Source organism: Dryobates pubescens, chromosome 19, assembly GCF_014839835.1.
Source record: "Dryobates pubescens isolate bDryPub1 chromosome 19, bDryPub1.pri, whole genome shotgun sequence".
Taxonomy (NCBI): Eukaryota; Metazoa; Chordata; class Aves; order Piciformes; family Picidae; genus Dryobates; species Dryobates pubescens.
In genome coordinates, this window is record NC_071630.1 from 14,204,681 (window position 1) to 14,226,699 (window position 22,019).

Below are 22,019 nucleotides of genomic sequence, written 5' to 3' on the forward strand. Positions count from 1 at the left end.
GTAAAACATATTCCTATGCTACATTTGGAAACTACCTCTTGTTAATTTTACAATTGTCCTCAAGCTTTAATGTAAAACAAGGTCAATACAGGGATGCTAGAAAGATGAATTTGGAATTATTTAGGGAGAATTTGTCTTGGCTGCTATCTCAAAAACTATCTTGATGACTCAAAAGAACCCTTCCAGGATTTCAGTGGTGCTTCAGCACCTCTGTTCACGGTAATGCCAGTGAGTCACACTAACCCCTCCTCTCCACTCTCAAGCTGTTGCTCGTCGGTCCTCATGCAGCACAAAAATTTGTTGTACTCAAAGGACCTATCAGGTAGTCCCTGTGCTTTTTGGGTCTAGAGGACTGACATTCTGGTAAAATCACAATATTCTACTTCTTTACACAGCAGCTTGGGTTTGGGGATTATTTGTTATTTATTTTCTTTTGTTGGTGGTGTTTTTTTGCTTGAAATTATTTTGCATCTGTCTGAAGTCAGCACCACGTCCCTCTCACTCTGGCCCTGTATACATTTCCCATAGGACCACAGTTATGGTCTGACCTATCTATCAAATCCAGCTTCCCCTGAGCATAAAAACTTAATGTCACTACAGTAAATTTTCTTCTGTTGCTGCTTTCAGTGATTGCAGAACATTTACAGTAATGATCTGAGGAAGCCAGATGTGGCCCCAGGAATGGAAGAATGAAGATCTGTGTAAATTGAGCGCTTACAGATGACTTGGTTAGGTTGCACTTTCTGTTTCATTCATACTACTTTCATATTCCTTCTTCCCATGATTCATCACCCAAATTATGCAGGGTTGAATTGAAAAGCAGGCTCTCTAATGAGAAAGGTCATACAGAGATTGCATGGAAATAAGGAAAAAAACCCCAATACTATTTCAGTAATTCAAGAGTTTTGACATTGTGGCTTATGTAACTAGTTGAAAGTTTATTTAAGAGGCTGAACTTACTAAAGTCCACTAAACTCTCCCCCATCTTGTGTTGTTAGGGTTGATTGCGTGGGAATACTGAAGCTGAGAAATGCTGACGTTGAAGCTAGGATAGGGATTGCTGGCTCCAAGAAAAAAAGCACACGAGCTAGGCTGGTGTTCCGAGTTAACATCACTCGCAAAGATGGCTCAACTTTGACTCTTCAGACACCTTCTTCCCCAATTTTGTGCAGTAAGTATCCAATTAAAAGGTTGGTGTTGGAGGACTCTGGATTTTAGGGTGACTGCCATAAAATGCCTTGAGGAGAAAAAAAAAACCCTCTAGTGTTAATCTGCTCTTTTTTCTCAGCGTTGCTGTGGCTAAAATCACATGGATTGAGTTTTACTTGGCATGGGGTGCAAGTTAAATGACTGACCAGTAATTAGAAATAGTTGTAACTTCTATTGAATGAATTTTTGCCTTTTAAAAGGTCTGAATTTTGTTGTTTGTTTGTTTGGTCATGATTGCTTTGCACTTATTGTGTGGCTTTTTTGATACAGGTTTTTTGATACAGGTTTTAATCTCATCTGTCAACTTTCTTTGAGAGGAAGAACTTGTAATAAGTTAGTAGCCATGGCTCTTTGCAGTTGTGGTGGTTTGATGGGCCAGGGGCTGAATCTTTTCTGGTTCAGTGCAGGAATGAAACTTTTTATAGCTGTTTATTAAATGCTCTGTTTAGCACTGTGCACAGATGGCTGCTCAGGCTGGTTAGGTTCTACTGAATGAGATTGGTAGAAGCTGTGGTACATAGAGGCTGCTTGTGTCTATGGAGTCTGCAGTGACTTCCAGTTGTGGGGAATTTTGTTCATCTGTTGTCAAAGAGCAGGGAAATGTGTTTAGTACAGCTGTTGATGGGATTCCTGAGATTTCTTGATGAAGGAGGAGACAGAAGGGCTTTTTCTCCATGCGTGGAGCACAGTGTGATTATGCAAGCTCCGGGGCACTTGTGTCCTGCTCTTCCCATTGTATAAAAACTTCCTGGGTTTTGGTGGTTTGTTTTCTTTTTTTCTGAATGCTGTCATTACCTATTGTGTCAGGGCTCCTATTCAGCTTGTCAGAAACTGCAGTTTTGTTGCCAGTAAAAGAGCAGATTGGAAGAGGAGATAATTAGAACCATGTGAGCTTCCACATCAGCTGCCCCCGTGCGCTTCAGTGCTATGGGCAATCTGCAGTTGTGGCATGGAGCCCATCTGCTTCCAGGGTTCTGCTTTCACACAGGATCCCTTTGCAAGACTCAGGGAGAGCAGGAACCTTGCAGAAACTCTTGAAAGGCTGATAACCAAAGATGTGTCCCTGCTGATGCAGGGGAGGACTCTTCTCCTCTCTTCAGTCATGTTCTATGCCTTAGAGAATAATGTGGTGTTTGGGAAGCTCTTCCAGAAAGGTCAGATTGAGGTGTTCCCATCCCTCTGACACTTTTGACTTTCTTTCCCCAGTGTATTTTAAACTGTTGGAGTTCTCAGGCTTATGCATCTATGTGGTTAGAAATCCAGTTGTCTGGCAGCTCCATTCTAGTCAGTACAGCCTTGCAGTAATTTTCAGATTTAAGAAGAAAATGTTTTCTGTACAGTCTCTAAAAGCCCTTTCTGTGTACATTTTGTTTGTATCAGTAAGTTACTGGAGTTGTTTAAATCATAGCAGAAATGGGAATGGAAATCATCTGCTGTTTTCTTACACACAACAATCCCAAATTTGCTGTTGGAAGTAGTCTGAGATGTTCTAGAGACAGCCTATTTTAAGGCTGTTTAGCTAAAAAAGCTGGGTTTGATGCAATTCCTGCTTAGCTTGTTGGTAGGGCCAGTCCAGTACTGGATTATGAGGGTCCCTTGTAGGTCTCTGGCCATTCTGTTGGTCGAATGCATCCATGTAATGTTGGTAGCTACGTTTCGATACATGGGCAGTGAGTAAAAAGCAGAGTATGTGAGAGCAATGACATGCTAAGGGACTTTAGAAGAAAGAAAGAAGGAAAGAAAGGTTATCCTTTCATAAACAAAGTTCTAAAATATGTACAGTGGGAAGTAAATGGGTTTTGGTTTTAGTGAGCTGGGTTTCAGTCAGTGGGTAAGAAAATCTTCTGAATTGTGTGAGTAACCAGGAGATTGGCCAAGAATTCTACAGCATCTTCATTGCTGGAGGTCTGAAACACAAAAATCAAAATACTCTGGTTAGACTTCTGTCTTTGAGGAATGCTGTGGGTAAAACTGATCATAATGTGAAGGCTGAGATGGGAATTCTTGGAAGCTGTTTCCAGGATACTTTGCTTCTGCTCTCTTGACTTAGTCTGAAGTTACGGTGACTTGCAGTAGACAGTGCTGGTACATGGCACTGGCTGATCAATATGGCATAAAATGTTGTGGTTTATTATGTTATTTGTTTTATATAAATCACCTCCTTGAGCACATGTTGTTACAGATGTGTGCTGTACCTTCTCATAATCACTCATCAGAGCCTGCTCATGCTGTGTTTTATGACTTGTATTGCTGTCAAAGTTACACTAATGCACCTGAAATCATAGGAGAGACATTAAGTAGATGCAGGCTCTTTAAGGTCTGTGCTTTAAATAAATATAAATAGGTTTTGTTAGCAAACCTAAATCCAGTTACTCTTTTCAGAAGTCTGTGTGCCTTGAGCATATTTAGTAGTTGCGTAATGGTTGCCTGGGAACCTGCTGCAACAGTTGTAGAAAAATCCTTTCTGAAAGGTCATTAAATAATTTGAAGTGTTACAGTATTTCTGCTCTTCTGTGTAGTAACCCCAGAGTATGCTGTTATTAAACAATAGAAGTGGGCCACATGAGTGCAAAGCACAAGTCCAAGCTTATGCCACTAATATTTTATGGTGAATAGAAAAGGTGGTTGAGAAACCTTCATTAGAAGCTGGAATGGTTTGATGACATGAAGTGTGACAAACTCAAAATACCTGATTTTAAAATATACTTCTATTTGAATTGTCTTTAGTGCTTGTCTTCATTTAACAAACATGGTCTTATTGGATTTATGCTTTAGGAAGCATTGAAATAGTTGCAGCAACAACAGTTTGTAGTATTTGTTATATAAACCATCATCTGAGGTTTCCAGGGATGTGTTTCTGGAAGCTGTGGTCTCTTTATATCTCAGGATATAAATTGCTATAATCTCCCAACTACTGAGATGTCTCATACAAGGATTTGTATTAGCTCAAATTTATTGGTCCAGAAAGTCATAGAGTTGCAGAGTGGTTTGGGTTGGAAGGGACCTTCAAGATCATCTCGTTCCAAGCCCATGCCGTGGGCAGGAACCTCTTCAACTAGACCAACCTGCTCAAGCTGTGTCAGTTTGAAAAGCACAGGTCAGATGGACATTAGTACTTCTACCCTTCTGCACAGCAAAACAAGCTTCATCAAAAATGGTTTTGTGAACTCACAGGTAAATGTGAAGGTGTGCTGCAGCTGGAGTCTGATGTATACTGAGCGTGCCAGGAGATTACAGAACTAGATTTGGAATAGAATAGAATTAACCAGGTTGGAAAACACCTTTGAGATCATCAAGTCCAACCTGTCACCCAAAACCATCTAATCAACTAAACCATGGCACCAAGTGCCTCACGCAGTCCTCTCTTAAACACCTCCAGTGATGGTGACTCCACCACCAACCTGGGCAGCCCATTCCAACGACCAATCACTCTTTCTGCGAAGAACTTCATCCTAACATCCAACCTAAACCTCCCCTGGTGCAGCTTGAGACTGTGTCATCTTGTTCTGTTGGTGGTTGCTTGGGAGAAGAGACCAACCCCACCTGGCTATGACCTCCCTTCAAGTAGTTGTGGACAGCAGTAAGGTCTCCTCTGAGCCTTCTCTTCTCCAGGCTAAGCAACCCCAGCTCCCTCAGCCTCTCCTCATAGGGCTTGTGTTCCAAACCCCTCCCCAGCTTTGTTGCCCTTCTCTGGACATGTTCCAGCAAGTCAACATCCTTCCTAAACTGAGGGGCCCAGAACTGGACACAGGACTCAAGGTGTGGCCTTTTCTCCTGAACAGTTCTTGAGCTTTGGCTCAAAGACTCAAACACTGAAAGCTTTGTTTTGAAGATTTGGTAAATGCAGGCTAAAAGGGAAAAGTTTCTTAGGTAAACAATTCACTAAGTGTGATTTTTATGAGGCCCTTACGTTTAGTGAGGGAATAATAAAGGCAGTTACCTTGTGAACAGTTGTGTCAGGAGTAGTACAGTAAAGGAAGAAGCTCAGGAATTGTTTTGTTCTTTATAATCCTGTGAGTAAAAGCTTTTGGTTTCGGATGTTGATATTTTCCTGCTTCCAAACAATTTGTTTTTTCCAATTGCAGCTCAACCAGCAGGAGTTCCAGAGATCCTAAAGAAGAGTCTTCACAGTTGTTCAGTGAAGGGTGAAGAGGAAGTTTTTTTGATTGGCAAGAACTTTCTAAAGGGAACAAAAGTGATTTTCCAAGAGAATGTTTCTGGTTAGTGTGAAAGCAACAATGGCCCGGGGTGCTGAAGGGGACGTGTTTGGGTTTGTGTTGGTTGATCGAGTTCAGTGGCAGAAGCAGAGTCGAAGGCACTAAAATAAATTGTTTTCTATGGATAGGAAATAACGTTTTCTTTTTAACTTTCATTTAGATGAGAATTCTTGGAAGGCAGAAGCTGAAATAGACATGGAGTTATTTCATCAGGTACTTCTATATTATTATTATTTATTATTATATAAAAACTGCTCCAGCTCTTTCCACTGAAGAGTCCAATAAGCCTTTCCTTCTTCCTGTGCATTTCTAGAAGTAGTATTCCTTTTCCTGAAGTAGTATTCCTTTTCCTGAAGTAGTATTCCTTTTCCTGAAGTAGTATTCCTTTTCCTGAAGTAGTATTCCTTTTCCTGAAATACTCTACCAGCCTCACTGAAGAACTTGCCATTGTTTTGGGTTCATACAAGTAAATGATTCAGTTTCTAACTGAGAGCTTAGATACCACAGCAGGAGTGTGGTATGTGGAGTAGGTGAGCAAGTCATTGCTCTTAATGTAAGGTAATTAAATGTTATTAAAAGGCCTAATACAAATTTTCCAGGAGCTTTCCTAAGGGCATGTTAGGAGACTTGTGTGTGGAGACAGATTGTGTCCCCATCATGGTCTTTATTCCTGACTGAATTTCTGTTCTACTTGGAAACGTTTTACAGAACATTAGTTTATTGTTTTGGACACAACTTGGTGCCTTTATGGACTGTGGGACTGCAATTAGAGGGAGTTCTTAGATGTAAATGATGTGCTCCCAGCTCTGAAGGCAGCATTCCATGCCTGCACTGGCAGGAATCATGTCTCACCTCCAGTGGAGTAGAGGTGGATGGGGAGTAGACAGATCACTCATCACTATTTGAGTTGATGAGTGATTGCAGGGCCTGTTTTCTGATGTCTGCTTGGTGTTAAATCCGCTTAGGTGTAACATGAGACTCCATCCTCCATCTGTCCACCCTGAACCTGACTCAGCAGCACGCTGGCGGGTCCGAGTCCAGCGGAACTGATGGCAAACTGATCACAGTGCAGTCAGGCATGTTAGGGATAAGCTTGTGTATAAAGGGCTGGACTTAATATATCTTTCCTTTCTGCACCTCCCAGTCGAGCATTTCATGAGCAAGATTCTCAAATCTTTCTTCTAGCACAAGTTAGTAATCAGTTTATTTCACTGAAAGTGTCAATTGATCACATTTTCTCCAGTGCCTTTGTTTTTATTTAGCAGTCTGTTTCTCTCTTTGTATGGCTGTGAACACAGCTAAGGTCAATAATAAATAATGATAAAAAATAAAGTAAGTTTCTTCTGTGAATTTAAAGATGATTTTTGCATTGCAGAATCACCTTATTGTGAAGGTGCCACCATATCATGACCAGCAAATAACCTCAGCTGTTTCTGTGGGAATTTATGTGGTGACCAACGCTGGAAGATCACACGATGTGCAACCATTTACCTACACTCCAGATACATGTATGTAAAATGGGGAACTGGGGGAGGGAATGGGCAGTTGTACCTGCTGGGCTTCTCATTTCATAGCATTTACCCCACCCAACAGAATGGTTAGGTAACCTGGATCTTTCCAAAACCCTCTTGCTGGTGAGGTTTGCTCTGGTAAATAATGAAATCTAAAGGCTTGGCTTTTCTCTTTTATGTGGCTCAAATTTCAGCTGCCTGGAGACAGCTGTTCTTACAAAGTAGCATCCATTTCTAGTGCAAGGTTCAAAATGAAGCTGAGCAGGAGGAAAAGTCAACATGCTATATGCAGCAACCCAAACACAACCCAAAACCAGCAGCATGTTTTATCCTAAGGAGACACAAAGTTTGACCATATTATGTATTTTTGTTTCTATATTCCAACACACAGTGCAAAACTTCATGGTTTTTAAAGAACCTTAATTACTTTAAGTAACTGTTTTGGTTTGCTTTGTTATTTTATTCTCTCTTTTTTTTACCCCTCTTGTTTGCTGTTTTAACATAAGGAAGTTCTCTGTGTTTTGTCTCAACAGCTGGTACTCTGAATGTTAATGTGAAGAAGGAAATCTCCAGCCCAGCCCAACATTGTTCTTTTGAAGAGGCTATAAAAGGTATTAAATTGATTCTTATCATTGTTGTTAATAATTTAACTATAAATGCCTATCCAAATTTGGAGGAATGAATCAGACATCCTGTGAAGATAAGTCTGTGCTTATAAAATCTGGCTGTATTCTTACAGTTGGGTTTGTTTTCTGATTCTGAGTATTTTGCTTCATAACAGTGTTCCTGTAAGTATAAAGAAAAAAGGTAAAAGGTCCAGAGAAGGGCAAGGAAGCTGGTGAAGGGTCTAGAGCACAAACGTTGTGAGGAGCAGCTGAGGGAACTGAGGTTGCTCAGGCTGGAGAAAAGGAGGCTGAAAGGAGACCACCTGGCTCTCTAAGGCTCCCACAGAGGAGGTTGGAGTGTGGGGGAGGTTGGTGTCTTCTGAGTAACAGGAACATAAAGAAATGGCCTCAAGTTGCCCCAGGGGAGGTTTAGATTGGACATGAGGAGCAATTTCTTTTCCCCAAAAGACCTGTCAAGCCATTGACCCGGCTGCCCCGGGCAGTGGTGGAGTCTCCATCCCTGGAGGGGTTTCAAAGCTGTGAAGGTGTGGTGTCGAGGGATATGATGCAGTGGTGGCTTAGCAGTGCTGGCTTAGGGGTTCAGCTTGATGATCTTAAAGATCTCTTCCAAGCAAAACAATTCTATCATTCTGTAATTGTAACATCAACCAGAATAGAAGAAAATCTTTGGGGGGAAAAAAAAGAAGCAAGCCAAAGTAAATTCATTTTTCACACCTCGGGCCCTGCAGTCTGATCTTTCAGTGTGCTTGTGAGTGAAGAAGAAAAAAGCAGCCTGAGATGGTGGTTAGTACAAAGGGTTTAGAAACTGTGTTGTGTTAATTTAAACAAAAATATACACCTAAGTTTTAGAGGGGAAGAACCAAATCCTGAGAAACACCATCATGCCCACTTGGTAGTTGCTTTTGTCTTCTGGTGTTAAGAATCTGGTTTTGGTGGATCTAGTTAGGTCCCTTTAGTGAGGTTCTCTGTTCTTGACCGTTCTGCCATGCGTAGTCTGTTGACAGTTTTGTACCAAGAGAGCAAGTTTCAGGTTTGCCTGGGTTTTTTTAAGGGTGAAGTGAATTGATCCTTCTGATACTGAAACACAGGTAGAGGAAGGAAATCTTTCTTAGTGGAGGGTTAAAACTCTGATGGTGTACAAAGGTTACTGGAAATTTCCAGAGCCTACTCTAGTGAAAGCAGGTTGGAAGGTAAGCAAATTAACAACGTGATCACAAGTTTGATAGGAATCTGTAGCTTCAGGTTAGAATCATGAAACTCATGTTTGAAGTTAATAGCTTGGTCTTGGCAGGGGATGTATTTACAAGTTGACTTTACAACTTGTTAGGGAGGATAATCAAGGAATGATGAGTTTAAACCTGCAGAGAATATTTGGGGAAGAAATGTGCAGAAATATTTAGGGCAATGAAACAGGGCGATAAAAGGCTTGGGAAGACTTAGGAAGCAAGATGAAAAAGATGAGGGAAATAATAACTAATGTATCAGGGGAAGCCTGACATCCAGCTAACATTGTGGGGGCTTAACCATGGGAAGATACCACCTGCTTCAGGAGAACATCTGCTGTTCATGAGGAGGACACCATGTGCTGGTTCTGCTGCTTCATGTCCTCTGTTTAGTTTGTGACACATCTTAATTTACTTTCTGGCATGAGTTTTCTGCTGGCCAGCTTTCTTTTGGATGGCTCATTCCTGTACCTGTTCTGTGCAGGAAGGTGATGGAGTCACCATCCCTGGAGATGTTACAAAGATATGCAGTCATGGCACTGTGGGACATGGTTTAGTGGGTGTGGGGTGTGGCAGTTTTAGGCTATACCTTTAAAATTTTTTCACAGCTCTTGAACAGAAAGTAGTAAAATGTAAATAAATCACTGTTGGGTGTAAAAAGGAAAATAATGATAGTTCTAAACTTAAGCTAGTCATGTAAACAATTCCTCTCTTCTCTCACTTCTTTGCTCTGGGAGAGATTAACTTGCTTTTGCTTGACCTTGACTGCATTGCTTTGGCGAAGTCTAACAAATTATCTCTCTGCTCTTCCTCTTGTCCCTTTTGTGTATAGGGAAGTAAGGGGGGGCAGGAAGGGAGAAGCTATTAGCTCCCCTGGTCTTCAACCAGGGAGGTTCTTGTGCTGTTTATTAATTGTAAATACCTGTAAATATTATATATTTTGTACATATTCATTGCCTTTAATTGTAGATTGTAGTTTTGCTTGTAAGTGCAGCTTTCATTTGCTTCCACCTGAGCTGGTCTGGCAAATGTAATGTTGGGGGTGGAATTTTCGATCCACCACATGGTGGTATTGGGTTGATGGTTGAACTTGATGATCTTAGAGGTCTTTTCTAGCCATAATGGTTCTATGATTCTGTGATTCTGTGCTCTAAGTTGATCATGAACCAGAGGTCAGAGAGTTTTGCTTGCTTTCTGTGCTTTGTTTCTGCATATATCCCAGCCCATCCTTCCTCACTATTCTGAAATGCTAAAGACCAGGTGGGGATGCAGTGGGATGCTCCTTCCTTCCTGTTTCCTTTCACTGGGAGCAAAAATCCTTGAATTCATGATTTCTTAAGTGGCATAGTTACCAGCAACCCTGGCCAAATAGAGTGAACTGCTGTTGACATGAACATGTAGTTATGGACTGAGCTTTGGGGGCTTTCTCTGCAGGCAATTTTCATCTTTGTCTCAGGTATCTGAATATTCCTTAAGCTAATTTCTGTTGCAGCATCTGCAAATGTTAGGGGAAAAAAACCACCAAAATATGGCTTCCTAAAGCCATTACAGCTCCAACATTTTAAGAGTCCTCAGCTTTGACAGACTTCAGTGACAAGTTGCATTCCAAGACAACACATTTCTGAATCGAAACTGCCCTGTAAAGCTGGAGGAATGAGGGGGATGGGGGAAGGGTGGACAACCATGTACTAGGTCTTTGCCTTCTAAACACTGGATTAGTGCTGGAGAACTGGTTTTAAGTGGTTCATGGTGGGTTCAGTTTCCAACTTTGGGGAGAAAAGGGAAAGTGTGTGTGTCTTGGTAAGGTGGTAACAAGTTTTAAATTGAAAACTGAACTGAAAGTGTTTAGAACTAAAAGTTCTAAACCAAAATGTGTTACAAAAGCATAGTAAGGGACCAAGCCAAACAGTATTTGTCTGCTTGGGAATCTTCCCCTTCATTATAAATCTCACTTCTTTGGGTTTTTTTTGCCTTCATTCTTCCAACCCAATGTGTCACTGTGGATGAACATACCACTGGTAGGATCTAATCTATATGCCACTGAGAATTTTTTTTAGCTCCTTACATAATTTGTTTCTGATGAGCACAAGATGATTAAGCGCATAGGGAAGCTTATACATTGTGACTATGGTATGGAAGAATCCAGACTGCTGCTTTTAAACAGCCTGTATGACCTCATCTGTCCTGAAGCAGATGTATTTTGGAATGGTCTCGCTCAAACTGTGTTCCCTGCCAGCAGCACAGCCCAGCACATCAGATCCTGGGGCTTGTCTTTCTGGAGCCACCCCAAACCTTGAGTTAAGAGGAGGAGGGAATGAATTTATTTGGCTGTTGGTATATTGATAACTGGGAATTGATTGGTAAAGGCAGAAAGTAACATTTCAGAAGAGCATTTGGTTCTACATGGAACAAAAACACAAGGCTTGTTCCTGAGGAGCTGGCATGTTCTTGATGGAAATCTGCAGAAATCTTGCTGCCACGTTAGTGTAAGGTTTAAATTTGTTGAAAGCCTGGAGATTTAGACTCTAGTTGAGGAGAAAGTTCTTCCCTGAGAGAATCATTCGCCATTGGAATGGGCTGCCCAGGGAGGTGGTGGAGTCACCATCCCTGGAGGTGTTCAAGAGGGGATTGGATGTGGCACTTGGTGCCATGGTTTAGTCATGAGGTCTGTGGTGACAAGTTGGACTTGATGATCTTTGAGGTCTCTTCCAGCCTTGGTGATTCTGTGATCTGGTGCTGTATGTTGAAGATAAATTCTTTAATTTACTTTGAAGTCCTTGTGGAAGTGTGGATTGTACAGGCTTTGCCCTTGGTTTGGTTTAAGCTCAGTTTCAGCAGTGTGTTAAGACAGTTAATTTCACTTACAGAAATGGTCACTCTGTGTGTTACCATCTTATATCAGTGTGAGGGCTCTTGTAGGGCTGAAAAGTGAAAGGGGAAGGTGGCCACTACCAGAAGCCCACTCTGTGTATAGCCAATGCTAACATTTCATTGCCCTTTTGTTTCCCTTTGTGACTGCAGCAGTGAAGGCCACGGGCTGTAACCTGGAGAAGGTGAACATTCTTCCTAGTGCCTTGATAACTCCACTCATGCCAAGCAGTATGATTAAGAGTGAAGACGTGGCTCCAATGGAAGTAAGTGCAGAAAAAAGATCTCCCCCTGTTTTCAAGGTAAGTTTCACTGTGATCTGAAGACAGTAGCTTTAATAGTCTTGGTTGCAACTACCGATCAGTCTGTTCTATGCATCAGTTCTAATAGCAGAGTAACAGACAGGGGAAAATACCATGTCTGAGGCTGGTGTGGGCAAGATCACAGAGCATGATTCCTTTGAAAGCAACTTGTCCCCACATTCAAACTGATTGCTGATGATGCTGTGTGAACAGTTTTTTCTCCTGTGGCACAGAACTAGTAAATTTCTGTTAGAATATTATTTTAATCACTCCCTAGCATTGTTTTCTGTGAGTTGTACCTTGACTCCTTCCTTGCAGTAGCATTTCCACTGCTGGTCATCTGGTTAGGTATGGACAGATTCGGAGCCACCAAATCTTCCACTGAGTCTTTCCTGAGCATAGTGGATTGGGGGAACTTTCATAAACACAACCTGAGCAGGTTTACAAATAGCTTAATGCTATTGCTCTTTTCAGGCTTCGAATGTTGGACCAACTCAGCAAACACTGGAAAACAGTATGTCTGGCATATCAACTTCTGCTTCCCATTTACCTTCTGAAAGTGAAAACCAGCAGCAAATCCAGCCGAAGGTGTACAACCCAGAGACGCTAACGACCATCCAAACGCAGGACATTTCCCAGCCAGGAAGCTTTTCAGCAGTCTCTACTCCAGGTCAGCTGCAGAACAGCGATGCCTTACTGCAGCAAGCTGCACAGTTCCAGACAAGAGATTCCCAAACCAGGGAAGTCCTGCAGTCAGATGGCACAGTAGTCACTTTGTCACAGCTGACTGATGCGACACAGCAGCAGCAGTCAACGCTCTCAGAACCAGCACAAGCCTTGCAGCAGCAGATTTCATCCAGTATTTTCTCCTCGGCCAGCGGTGTGAGTCAGTTGCAGAACACCATCCAGCAGCTGCAGGCTGGGAATTTTCCAACCAACACTGCTACGGGCAGCAACAGGAATGTCGACTTGGTGCAGCAGGTGTTGGAAGCTCAGCAGCAGTTGTCTTCTGTTTTATTTTCCGGTTCAGACAGCAGTGAGGATGTTCAAGATCAGCTAAATGCAGATATCTTTCAGCAAGTTAGCCAGATCCAGAACAGTGTAAATCCTGGGATGTTTTCCTCCTCAGACACTGCTGTCCATTCCAGACCAGAGAGCCTTTTGCCTGGCCGAGCTGAAAACGTTCACTCGCAGCCTGAGAACACATTGTCCAATCAGCAGCAGCAACAGCAGCAGCAGCAGGCAGCGATGGAGACTTCTGCAGCAATGGTGATAGGAATCCAGCAGAACATTTGCCAGGCTGCCACACAGATGCAGTCTGACCTGTTCTCCTCGACAACGTCAGGGAACGGAGCCCTCCAGCAGTCACCTGTTTACCAGCAGGCTTCTCACATAATGAGTGGGTTATCAACCAGCGAAGACATGCAGATGCAGTGTGAGTTGTTCTCATCATCTCCTGGGGTTTCTGGAAGTGAGACTACTCCTGCAGCTCAGCAGCAGGTCTCCAACAATGGACCTGCTATGTTTCAGGCATCAAATTCTGCAGATGGAGAAGAAGCTTCAGGACAGAGTAAGCAGATGCAAAGTACTGTATTTCAGACCATGGTTCAAATGCAGCACAGTGGAGAAAGTCAGTCCCAAGTTAATCTCTTTTCATCTACCAAAAACATGATGACTGCCCAGGCAAGTGGAACTCAGCAGCAAGGAGGTGGGCTGTTCCAGCAAGGAGGAGAAATGATGTCCATTCAGTCAGGAAGCTTTATGCAGCAGTCTCCACATTCACAAGCTCAGCTCTTTCACTCTCAGAATCCAATTGGCGATACTCAGAATATATCCCAGGAGACACAGGGCTCTCTTTTCCACAGTCCAAATTCCATTGTCCACAACCAGACCAGTACTAATTCTTCAGACCAACTGCAGCCCCCCATGTTCCATTCACAGAACACCATGGGTGTATTACAGAGCTCCTCAGTTCCTCAAGACCAGCAGTCTGCCAACATGTTCCTTTCCCAGAGCTCAATGAGCAACCCTGCAGCACAGGAAGAGCAGATGTCGTTCTTCACGAGCCCAAATTCCATTTCTCCTCTTCAGACAGCAACAAACACTGAACAGCAGACTTCATTCCAGCAGCAGACCCAGATGTCTCACATACAGAGTTCTTTGCTTCCCCAGGAACAGCCCCAGACTCAGCCTGCTCAGCAGGGCTTGTTTCAATCCCAAGTGTCTTTAGGCTCCATCCAGTCCAGTTCAATTCCCCAGAACCAGCAAGGAGCGATCTTCCAGCCTCAGCACTCAATAGTTGCTATTCAGAGTAGTCCTCCCTCTCAAGAGCAGCAGCAGCAGCAGCAGCAGAACATGATGTTCAGTAATCAAAATGCAATGAGTACAATGGCTTCTCAAAAGCAGAACATGATTTTCAATCCAAATCAAAACCCAGTTACCAATCAGGAGCAGCAGGGTCAGTCCATTTTTCACCCACAGACCAACATGGCATCAATGAACCAGGAGCAGCAGCCCCTGCAATTCCAGAGTCAGACTACAGTGTCTTCTCTCCAGAATCCTGGATCCAACCAGGCAGAAGCACAGCAGCCAGCCATCTTCCATAACTCACCCCAGATTCAGTTGGTCCAAGGGTCACCAAGTTCTCAAGAGCAACAAGTCACCCTCTTCATCTCTTCAGCTTCCATGTCTGCCCTGCAGAACAGCATGAGCCAGCAAGAGCTGCAGCAGTCTCCCATGTACTCTTCTCAGAACAGCATGGCAGGAATGCAGGGAACTGCTTCTCCTCCACAGCAACAACCTTCTTTGTTTCACAACACAGCAGGAAGTGCCATCAACCAGCTGCAGAATTCTCCTGCCTCATCTCAGCAAACATCAGGAATATTCCTGTTTGGCATTCAAAACAGTAAGTGACAGATGCCCTTATCTGGGTTTGTAAGTTAGGAGAGCTGCTCATTGGAGTCCACAAGAGATTGTTTGTTCAGCTTTAATATATATATATATAGGAAAAAATGAAATTAAATTCTGGAATAAGTAAAGCAGGACTAAAATGTAGAAAACACAAACTTATCACCTTGCTCTGAATGTTGCTAATTTAGAGTCCTAGCATCATTTTGGTTGGAAGAGACCTCTAATACCATCAAGCCCAACTCTTAACCCAGCACTGGGTGTTTTTGGTTTTCTTCTAGCTGAGTGTTGGCTTCTGTGATGTTAACACATTTGGCTGTAATTTGGCCTTGAGCAACCTGGTCTAGTCGGAGGTGTCCCTGCCCATGGTATTTGGTTTGGAATTAGCTGATCTTCAAGGTTCCTTCTAATCCAAACCATTCCATGATGATGCAAGTCTGTCTATTCGGTACATACACCTCGACCCTCTGCTTATGCCCTAAAGGAGCAATGGGCAAAGGAGGTCATGTGAACAAAAGCACCTGTAAGGTTCTACAGAGTCTGTAGTCAGTATGGTTATATGTGAAGAGGTTTGCTAACTCACTGCCTGTATTCCCTTGCTCCAAGAAGGACATTGAGATGTTGGAGTAGGTACAGAGAAGGGCAAGGAAGCTGGTGAATGGTCTAGAGCCCAGGTGTTGTGAGGAGCAGCTGAGGGAACTGGGGTTGTTCAGGCAGGAGGGAAGGAGGCTGAGGGGAGACCTTCTAGCTCTTTACAACTGCCTGAAAGGAGGTCGGTCTCTTCTCCCAAGGAACAAGTGACAGGGCAAGAGAAAATATCCTCAAGTTGCTCCAGGGGAGGTTTAGGTTGGATATTAGGAAAAACTACTTTACTGAAAGAGTAGTCAGATGTTGGAACAGGCTGCCCAGGGAGGTGGTGGAGTCACTGTCCCTGCAGGTGTTCAGAGAATGTGGAAACCTAGGGACACAGTTTGCTGGGCATGGTGATGCTGGGTTGATGGTTGGACTTGATCTTAGAGGTTTTCAACCTTAATGATTCTGTGAACCTCATTTAAATGGCCCTTTATTCTTCCCTTGCTGTTAATCAGACTGTGGCCAGCTGCTAACATCTGGACCAGCTACACTGCCGGATGAGTTGATGGCCATAAGTCAGCCAGGACAGCCTCAGAATGAAGGGCAAGCTGCAGTGCCAGCGCTCCTCTCCCAGCAGATCTCGGAGACTCCTCCGCTACCCTCAGCTATGGCAACCAACCAGAACATGGAGAAGATAGATGACCTGCTTGTGTCACTGCAAAACCAGGGGAACAACATGGCTGGCTCCTTTTAATTCGTCAAGTAAGTAATGGGTTGGGGTTCTGGGTTCCTTCCTGCCGCTTTTGTTCAACAAGTCTTTACAGTGTGCCACCATGCTTTCACAGGCCAGCTACAGCAGCAGTAATGCTGAATTGACAATGACACCAGTGGCCAGAAGCCAGAGCTATTAAAAACACAAGTCAGAATTGGTATGAATTGGTTGAGATGGGGTCTTGTTCAGTCGCTGTGTGTTTTGTCATCTGCTGTTAGGCTTTAGGACTTTATTAGGAGGGAGAGTTGATGGCTGGCAGTTTGGCAGATAAAAGCACCAGGAAATATGACTTGAGGCTTGTTGAATAACTAGCACCCCAAGTCTACTGTTCTGAGGTTGACCCCCACATACGATACTGTAACATGAAAACAAGCTTTGGTAGAACGTGGTGGCTGTTGGGAGTGTGCCACATGCTGAGTCTGTGTTAGGAAAGAGCTGCCACCATCAGCTGTTACTAGGAGACATCCTGCTTAGAGAAGGTGCCTTTTTCCCAGAGGCAAAGGAGGCTTTGACTACAAATGAGTACCAGGAACCAGGCAGATTGTGTCATCCGCTGGTGCCCACTGTGCGTAACTTGGCTTGTAGCTAACTGTGGGGCGTCCTGAGTCCCCTGGAAGGCTCGCTCAGGTGATGCACTTCATTCCCTAATCTAAACTATTTTTACTTCATTTTCCATTCTAAATTGTTTTGAGTTCATTTTCTAAACTTCTGTGTATGAAATAACTTAAAGACTGGAAGGAGAGTGATCTTGCTCTGTGACAGAGCGCTACACTCTGATGCTCACTCGTGGTTTCATGTCTGCTTGTGAAGAACGCTTTCAAGGTGAAGGACCTACAGAGAAGTAAGAGGATGGGTTTTGTTGATTGTGCCTAACTTTTTTGCTTGCTTGGCTTTTTTTCCTGCAGAAATTCCATGAAGAAAAAAAAGTGATGATTTCCCAGATCCTCTCAGACCTTCCGCCTCTGGATTAGGCTGTGTGGAACTGATTGCTTCTGTCAAAAAGTGGCCCTCTTCTCTAAAGAGCACACCCGTGGCCAATTGCAGCGTCTAGCACCTAAGGCTGTGACCATAGTACTGGGATTTGTAGTGCCAATAATGCTGAAGAGCTATGCTTTGTTTTACTGGGGCGTGGGATTGTCCTGTTACCAGATTCCTGTTCCTCACTAGCAGTGGGGTGCTCTCTGAATTTAAAGCATATCTGGTCAGTTGTTATTGTTGGTAGAAGGTAATACATGTTACCACGTTTACTTTTTTCCCCTCCTCTTCCTTCTTCACTTCCCCTCTTTTGGCTAGACAAGCTTGTGAAGCCAGAAACATCAGATGCCTGTGAGATGAGCCATGACCCATAGCTGTCAGTATGTGAAGGGAGTGTGCTTTTCAGTCAAGTGGGAGAGCCAGTGCTGTGGTTTATTGCAGTAGGTGGCAATAAAAAGTACTGCTAACGGTTAAAATATTGATAATGGTTATGAATCAGCATCAAATCACTGGCTGCTGTGGGTGGCCAGAGCTGGCTGCTCCCCAGCTGAGATGTGATAACGGTTTCCATGTCCCTTACACGTAACTGTGCAGAGTGAGAGGTTGTGGCTCTAACAAAGTGAAGAAATGAAGAGGAACTTTCAGTGAAATTTTGCTCTTAAAAGCTCTAAACACCTTCAGCTTAAGAAGAGCATTCTGCCTGGCTGAGGAAGAATGTGTTCAGGCTCAGACTAGTAGGGGTTAGACCTCCAGAAAGCTGCATTAGCCATTCTCAAACCAGCCTTCTCCCTGTCATCCTCACCATGGTTTCCCTTCTCTCTCCCTCAGTTTCATACTGTGTTTTTAACAAAGACATAAGTATCCTACTGGCTTTAAAGATCAGAAGCAGCTTTAGGAATCCACAGCACTGAATTGCTTAGTCAGTAGAAGCTTTGACATATATGGATTAAGGAGAGAGGAAGCAATTTCTCCACCACCTTCTAAATGCAGGACTCTCCCTTCTCCAGCTGTTACTGATGTAAATCTGCAGCTTGACTTTACTCCAAGTAGGGGGGCAAATGACATCGTTTTGAAGCGTTCTTGAAGATTTCACTTCATCCTGAGCTGTTGCATCTTTGTAGCATACTGAGCTCATCGCAGTTTTGAAGTGATGATTTACTTTGACACCAACAGTCCCCGAGTCTCGTTTCTCGATCTCGTCACGTCTCAATTGAAACCCACAACTGACTGATGTTACCGAATGTAAACCCAACCCACTCCAGCCCATGCAGCTGTATTGTGAGGCGTGTGGATTTTTCTTTTGGGTGCTCCAACTCTCCAGACAGTTCAGCGGTATCTCACTACAGCCTCCTTCAGATGTTCGTTTCTCCTCCTCCCGCCCGTAGGAAGCTGCTGGGGCGGCTCGAGCCCAGCAGCTCCACATGTGGCTATTCTGCCCTGGCAGAGCGTAGTTGGCATCACGTCACTTGTCCTTTTTGTTATTTGAAATAACAAAGCCTAGTCTGTAAATGGTTTTTAAGTTACTCTTGTCTGTTTACCGTGTGTTTTCTCCCCCCCAAACTCGTGTGTGTAGTTGAGCCGTGTAGAGTTTTCGTTTGAATGGATTCTCCTGTCTGTCTGTCACAACGTTCTCTCTCTTTCTCTTTCTTTCTCTCTCTCTTTCTCTCTTTCTCTTTCTCTCTCTCTCTCTCTCATTGAGAGGCATTGAATTACGTTTTCAGTAGTAAGGCTTCTTGCCGATATGAAGGGAACTTTTCAGAAAGAGACCTGCTCTGGGTCATTTAATTTTGAATACAGTTTTCAATCGTTCAAGTTTTGGATGGTTTATATCTAATGTGTGTTTCATTTTTTTGGAAAGCTATATTTTGTATTTAGGAAATGGTATACTATTTTGCTATTTGTACTGAGTGAGTACATTGGCATAAATATTAAAAAAAAAAAAAAATTTATATATATACATATATATAAAAATATTCTTTTTTGCCACACATTTTTGTGGTAAATTTGTGAGTTTGTCTGATGTTCTACCACAACGTGGCGTCTGATAACAGTGGGGTGGGGTGGGGTTTGTTATGTCTTTATTGAGTATTTAAGTACTTTTTGGTTTTGTTGGGTTGGTTGGTTTTGGGTTTTTTTTTTTTTTGTTGTTTTTTTGGTTTGTTTGTTTTTTTTTTTTGCAACATGGATAACTTGTTCATCTCTCGCCATTCCATCAGGCAGTTTGCTGGTCCAGCTGGCTAGGAGAAGCTTCACTGTGCGCTTTGGTGTGTCTGTCGCTCGGTAGCAGGACCTAGTGAGGAAGCCCCAGGCCTTTGGGGGTGTGTAAAGCGATGGGGTTTCGTCCAGAATGAGCCATTCAGCTCCTATCCACTCTCACTCTCTATTTAATATATTATTATTAGCGCCTCTGTGTTTTAACTCTTTAATTTATGATTATGCTGAAACCTTGGAAAATTTTCAATCATGGTAAAAAGAATTCCCTGCTTCATCATGTCCAGAGCTGCTTTAACCCTGAACCATGCTTTTTTGTTTTTTCCCCTCCTTTTTTTTTTTTTAACCCCCCCTCCCTTCTGTGATTTAATATATTATTTTCTTTTCCTGCTAAGACAAAAGATTAACAAACTCCTGTTTGTGGTTCATGACATGAAAACAGCAGTTGTGCGGCATTGACTCAATGCTCCGCCTGTGCTGCGTAGAAGACTGAGAATTGTGGACCGAACCAGCTTCCAGGCAGGGTGGAAGTCAATAGCCAGTTACTCAAAAATGAACTGGTGGTGTTTGCAGGATGGCAGTCCCCAGGACAAGCTGTTGGGTGTCAGCTGGGGGCCTTCATACACAGAAGAAGTCATAGGAATGATGAAGTCACTTGTGTGCTGCTTCAGTTTGTTCCCTTGTTCCCAAGGGGTGTAATCCTCATGTTGAAGTGCTGTCGGTCAGTGCCAAGTCACCAGGGACCAATTCTCCATTCCCAAGATGTGTGTCCAAAAGAGAATTTCATACCAGGACTGCTACAGCTCCAGGGGAAGGGTATGTTTGATTTGTGTGTGTATTTTAGGTTGCTTACGAAGAGAAGTGAAAAAAAAAAATGTAAAAAAAAAAAAAAAAAGAAAAAAAAAAAGAAGAAAATTAAAAGGAAAAAAAAAAAAAAAAGGAAAAAAAAAAAAGGGCTGTGCTGTCACATTTTCCACTTCTGGGTAACACCTTCCTCGTGTTCAATTTCTCTTGTTCATTTTAGGTCAATGTTTAAATGTACAACACTTGGAACATGTGATTTGGTTACAAAAAGTATTTGTCTTTGAATGGAGAGATTGCTCAGCGGTTGATCAGTGCTTGAACAAGCTACAAGCAGCTGTTAGGATCCAGAGAGGTTTGGTGAGCCAATAAAGAGCTTAAAGACAGGCTGCAGGGTTTCATGGCAGAAAGACCCAGGAACGGCATGAGCCACAGCTGGATTTTACCAGAGGGCTAACCATCTCCTTCTGTGATTTCAGCAGCTGATGTTGGTCACTGGAGCTTACTCTGCTTGGTTTGGTTTTATTGCTCTGTGTATTCCTCCCCGTGCTCACACCAAGTTGTCCATCAGCAGATACTTCCCTGAAGAGATGAGGCGGTGGCATCACACTGAGTCCATTGTGGTTGAGAAAGTGAGAAGATACTGAGATACCAGACTTCCTAAATTTAAAGTTACTGCAGGGGGATTGGACCAGGTGACCTTTCAGTGTCCTTCCCAGCCCAGTCTGTGATTTTGTGTTCCTGAAGGGGGAGTTAACTGTCATCTCCACACAGCAGCAGTTAAGTGTAGAAGGTATTGCCAGGTGAAAATGAAAAACACCGGAAAGAGCCTCCCCAGGGAGGTGGTTGAGTCCTCATCCCTGGAGGTGTTTAAAAGACAGATGTGGTGCTGAGGGGCATGGTTTACCGCCAGACTTGGTAGAGTTAGGTAATGGTTGGATTTGATGATCTGAAAGGTCTTTTCCAAAGACCTTCTCTAAACCATGGAGTTGTGTTTGCTGGGGTGGGGCTTCTGTGTCTTGTTTTTCCTGACACTTGAGCTTGCTCTGGAAGGATTCAGCTCTGACCCTCCACGTTCAGTGCAGGGGCCTCTACAACACCTCATGTCCACTCTCTGTCCAGCATCCCCAGTGCAGGAGGGTTAGAACCCTCACCAGAATAAAAACCAGGGAAACAATCCTGGCCACCTGTTGAGATTGTGCATAGGTGCTCTTGTCGGCTTATACACTGTCTGTACAGAGATATTTATAGGTATAGATTTCATGCAGATAACACCCAACACAGTTATTAGCTGAACCTCTCCTCTGGCAGGAAGTTAGTGGTGCTTTGTGCTTAATTAGCTATCCATGCTCTGTTGTTAATCAGCTCTTGGCTGTCTGACCCTTCAGCAGTTACTCCAGCCAAATGCTTTGCTGTTACTTTAACATAAAGATAGTAGAAGGAGGAATTTCAGCCTTGCAGCTTCAAAGTGTGTGTTTAATCACCAATCATTTTATTTTAATCACAGGGTGGTTAATTCCTTGTAGTTTTTAGACCAAAGCATGGACAGTTGAGTGTTCATCACTTGGGCAGGTTTTTTACTGGAAATGCTGAGTCTGGACAGCTCCAGCACTGGACATTCCCCAAATTCAGGTAAATTAAACTTCTGTTGTGATTTGGGGGTGGATTCAGTAGATCTGTGGAAAAAAATTGCTTTACCTGAAGGATGGTGAGACACTGGCTCAGGTTGCCCAGAGAAGTGTAAGATGCCCCATCCCTAGAATCATTCCAGATCAGGCTGGTTGTGGCTCTGAGCAACCTTCTCTAGTTGCAGATGTCCCTGCT

The 22,019-nt window shown here is 43.3% G+C and overlaps 1 protein-coding gene across 5 annotated transcripts in view; it reads left to right on the forward strand.

Moving 5' to 3' along the window:
- NFAT5 (nuclear factor of activated T cells 5) overlaps positions 1-18,814 on the forward strand; it is a 67,208-nt gene extending 48,394 nt beyond the window's left edge. For 4 of the 5 annotated variants that reach the window (XM_054169875.1, XM_054169880.1, XM_054169877.1 and 1 more), the window contains 9 exons: positions 999-1,171; positions 5,295-5,429; positions 5,587-5,639; positions 6,802-6,934; positions 7,471-7,548; positions 11,808-11,956; positions 12,431-14,861; positions 15,952-16,198; positions 17,114-18,814. In XM_054169875.1, coding sequence (XP_054025850.1) covers positions 999-1,171; positions 5,295-5,429; positions 5,587-5,639; positions 6,802-6,934; positions 7,471-7,548; positions 11,808-11,956; positions 12,431-14,861; positions 15,952-16,190 — 3,391 coding nt within the window. In that variant the 3' untranslated portion in view covers positions 16,191-16,198; positions 17,114-18,814. The remainder of the gene's footprint in view (positions 1-998; positions 1,172-5,294; positions 5,430-5,586; positions 5,640-6,801; positions 6,935-7,470; positions 7,549-11,807; positions 11,957-12,430; positions 14,862-15,951; positions 16,199-17,113) is intronic. The other variant, XM_054169876.1, reaches the window with a different exon arrangement.
- The last annotated feature ends 3,205 nt before the right edge of the window (positions 18,815-22,019 follow it).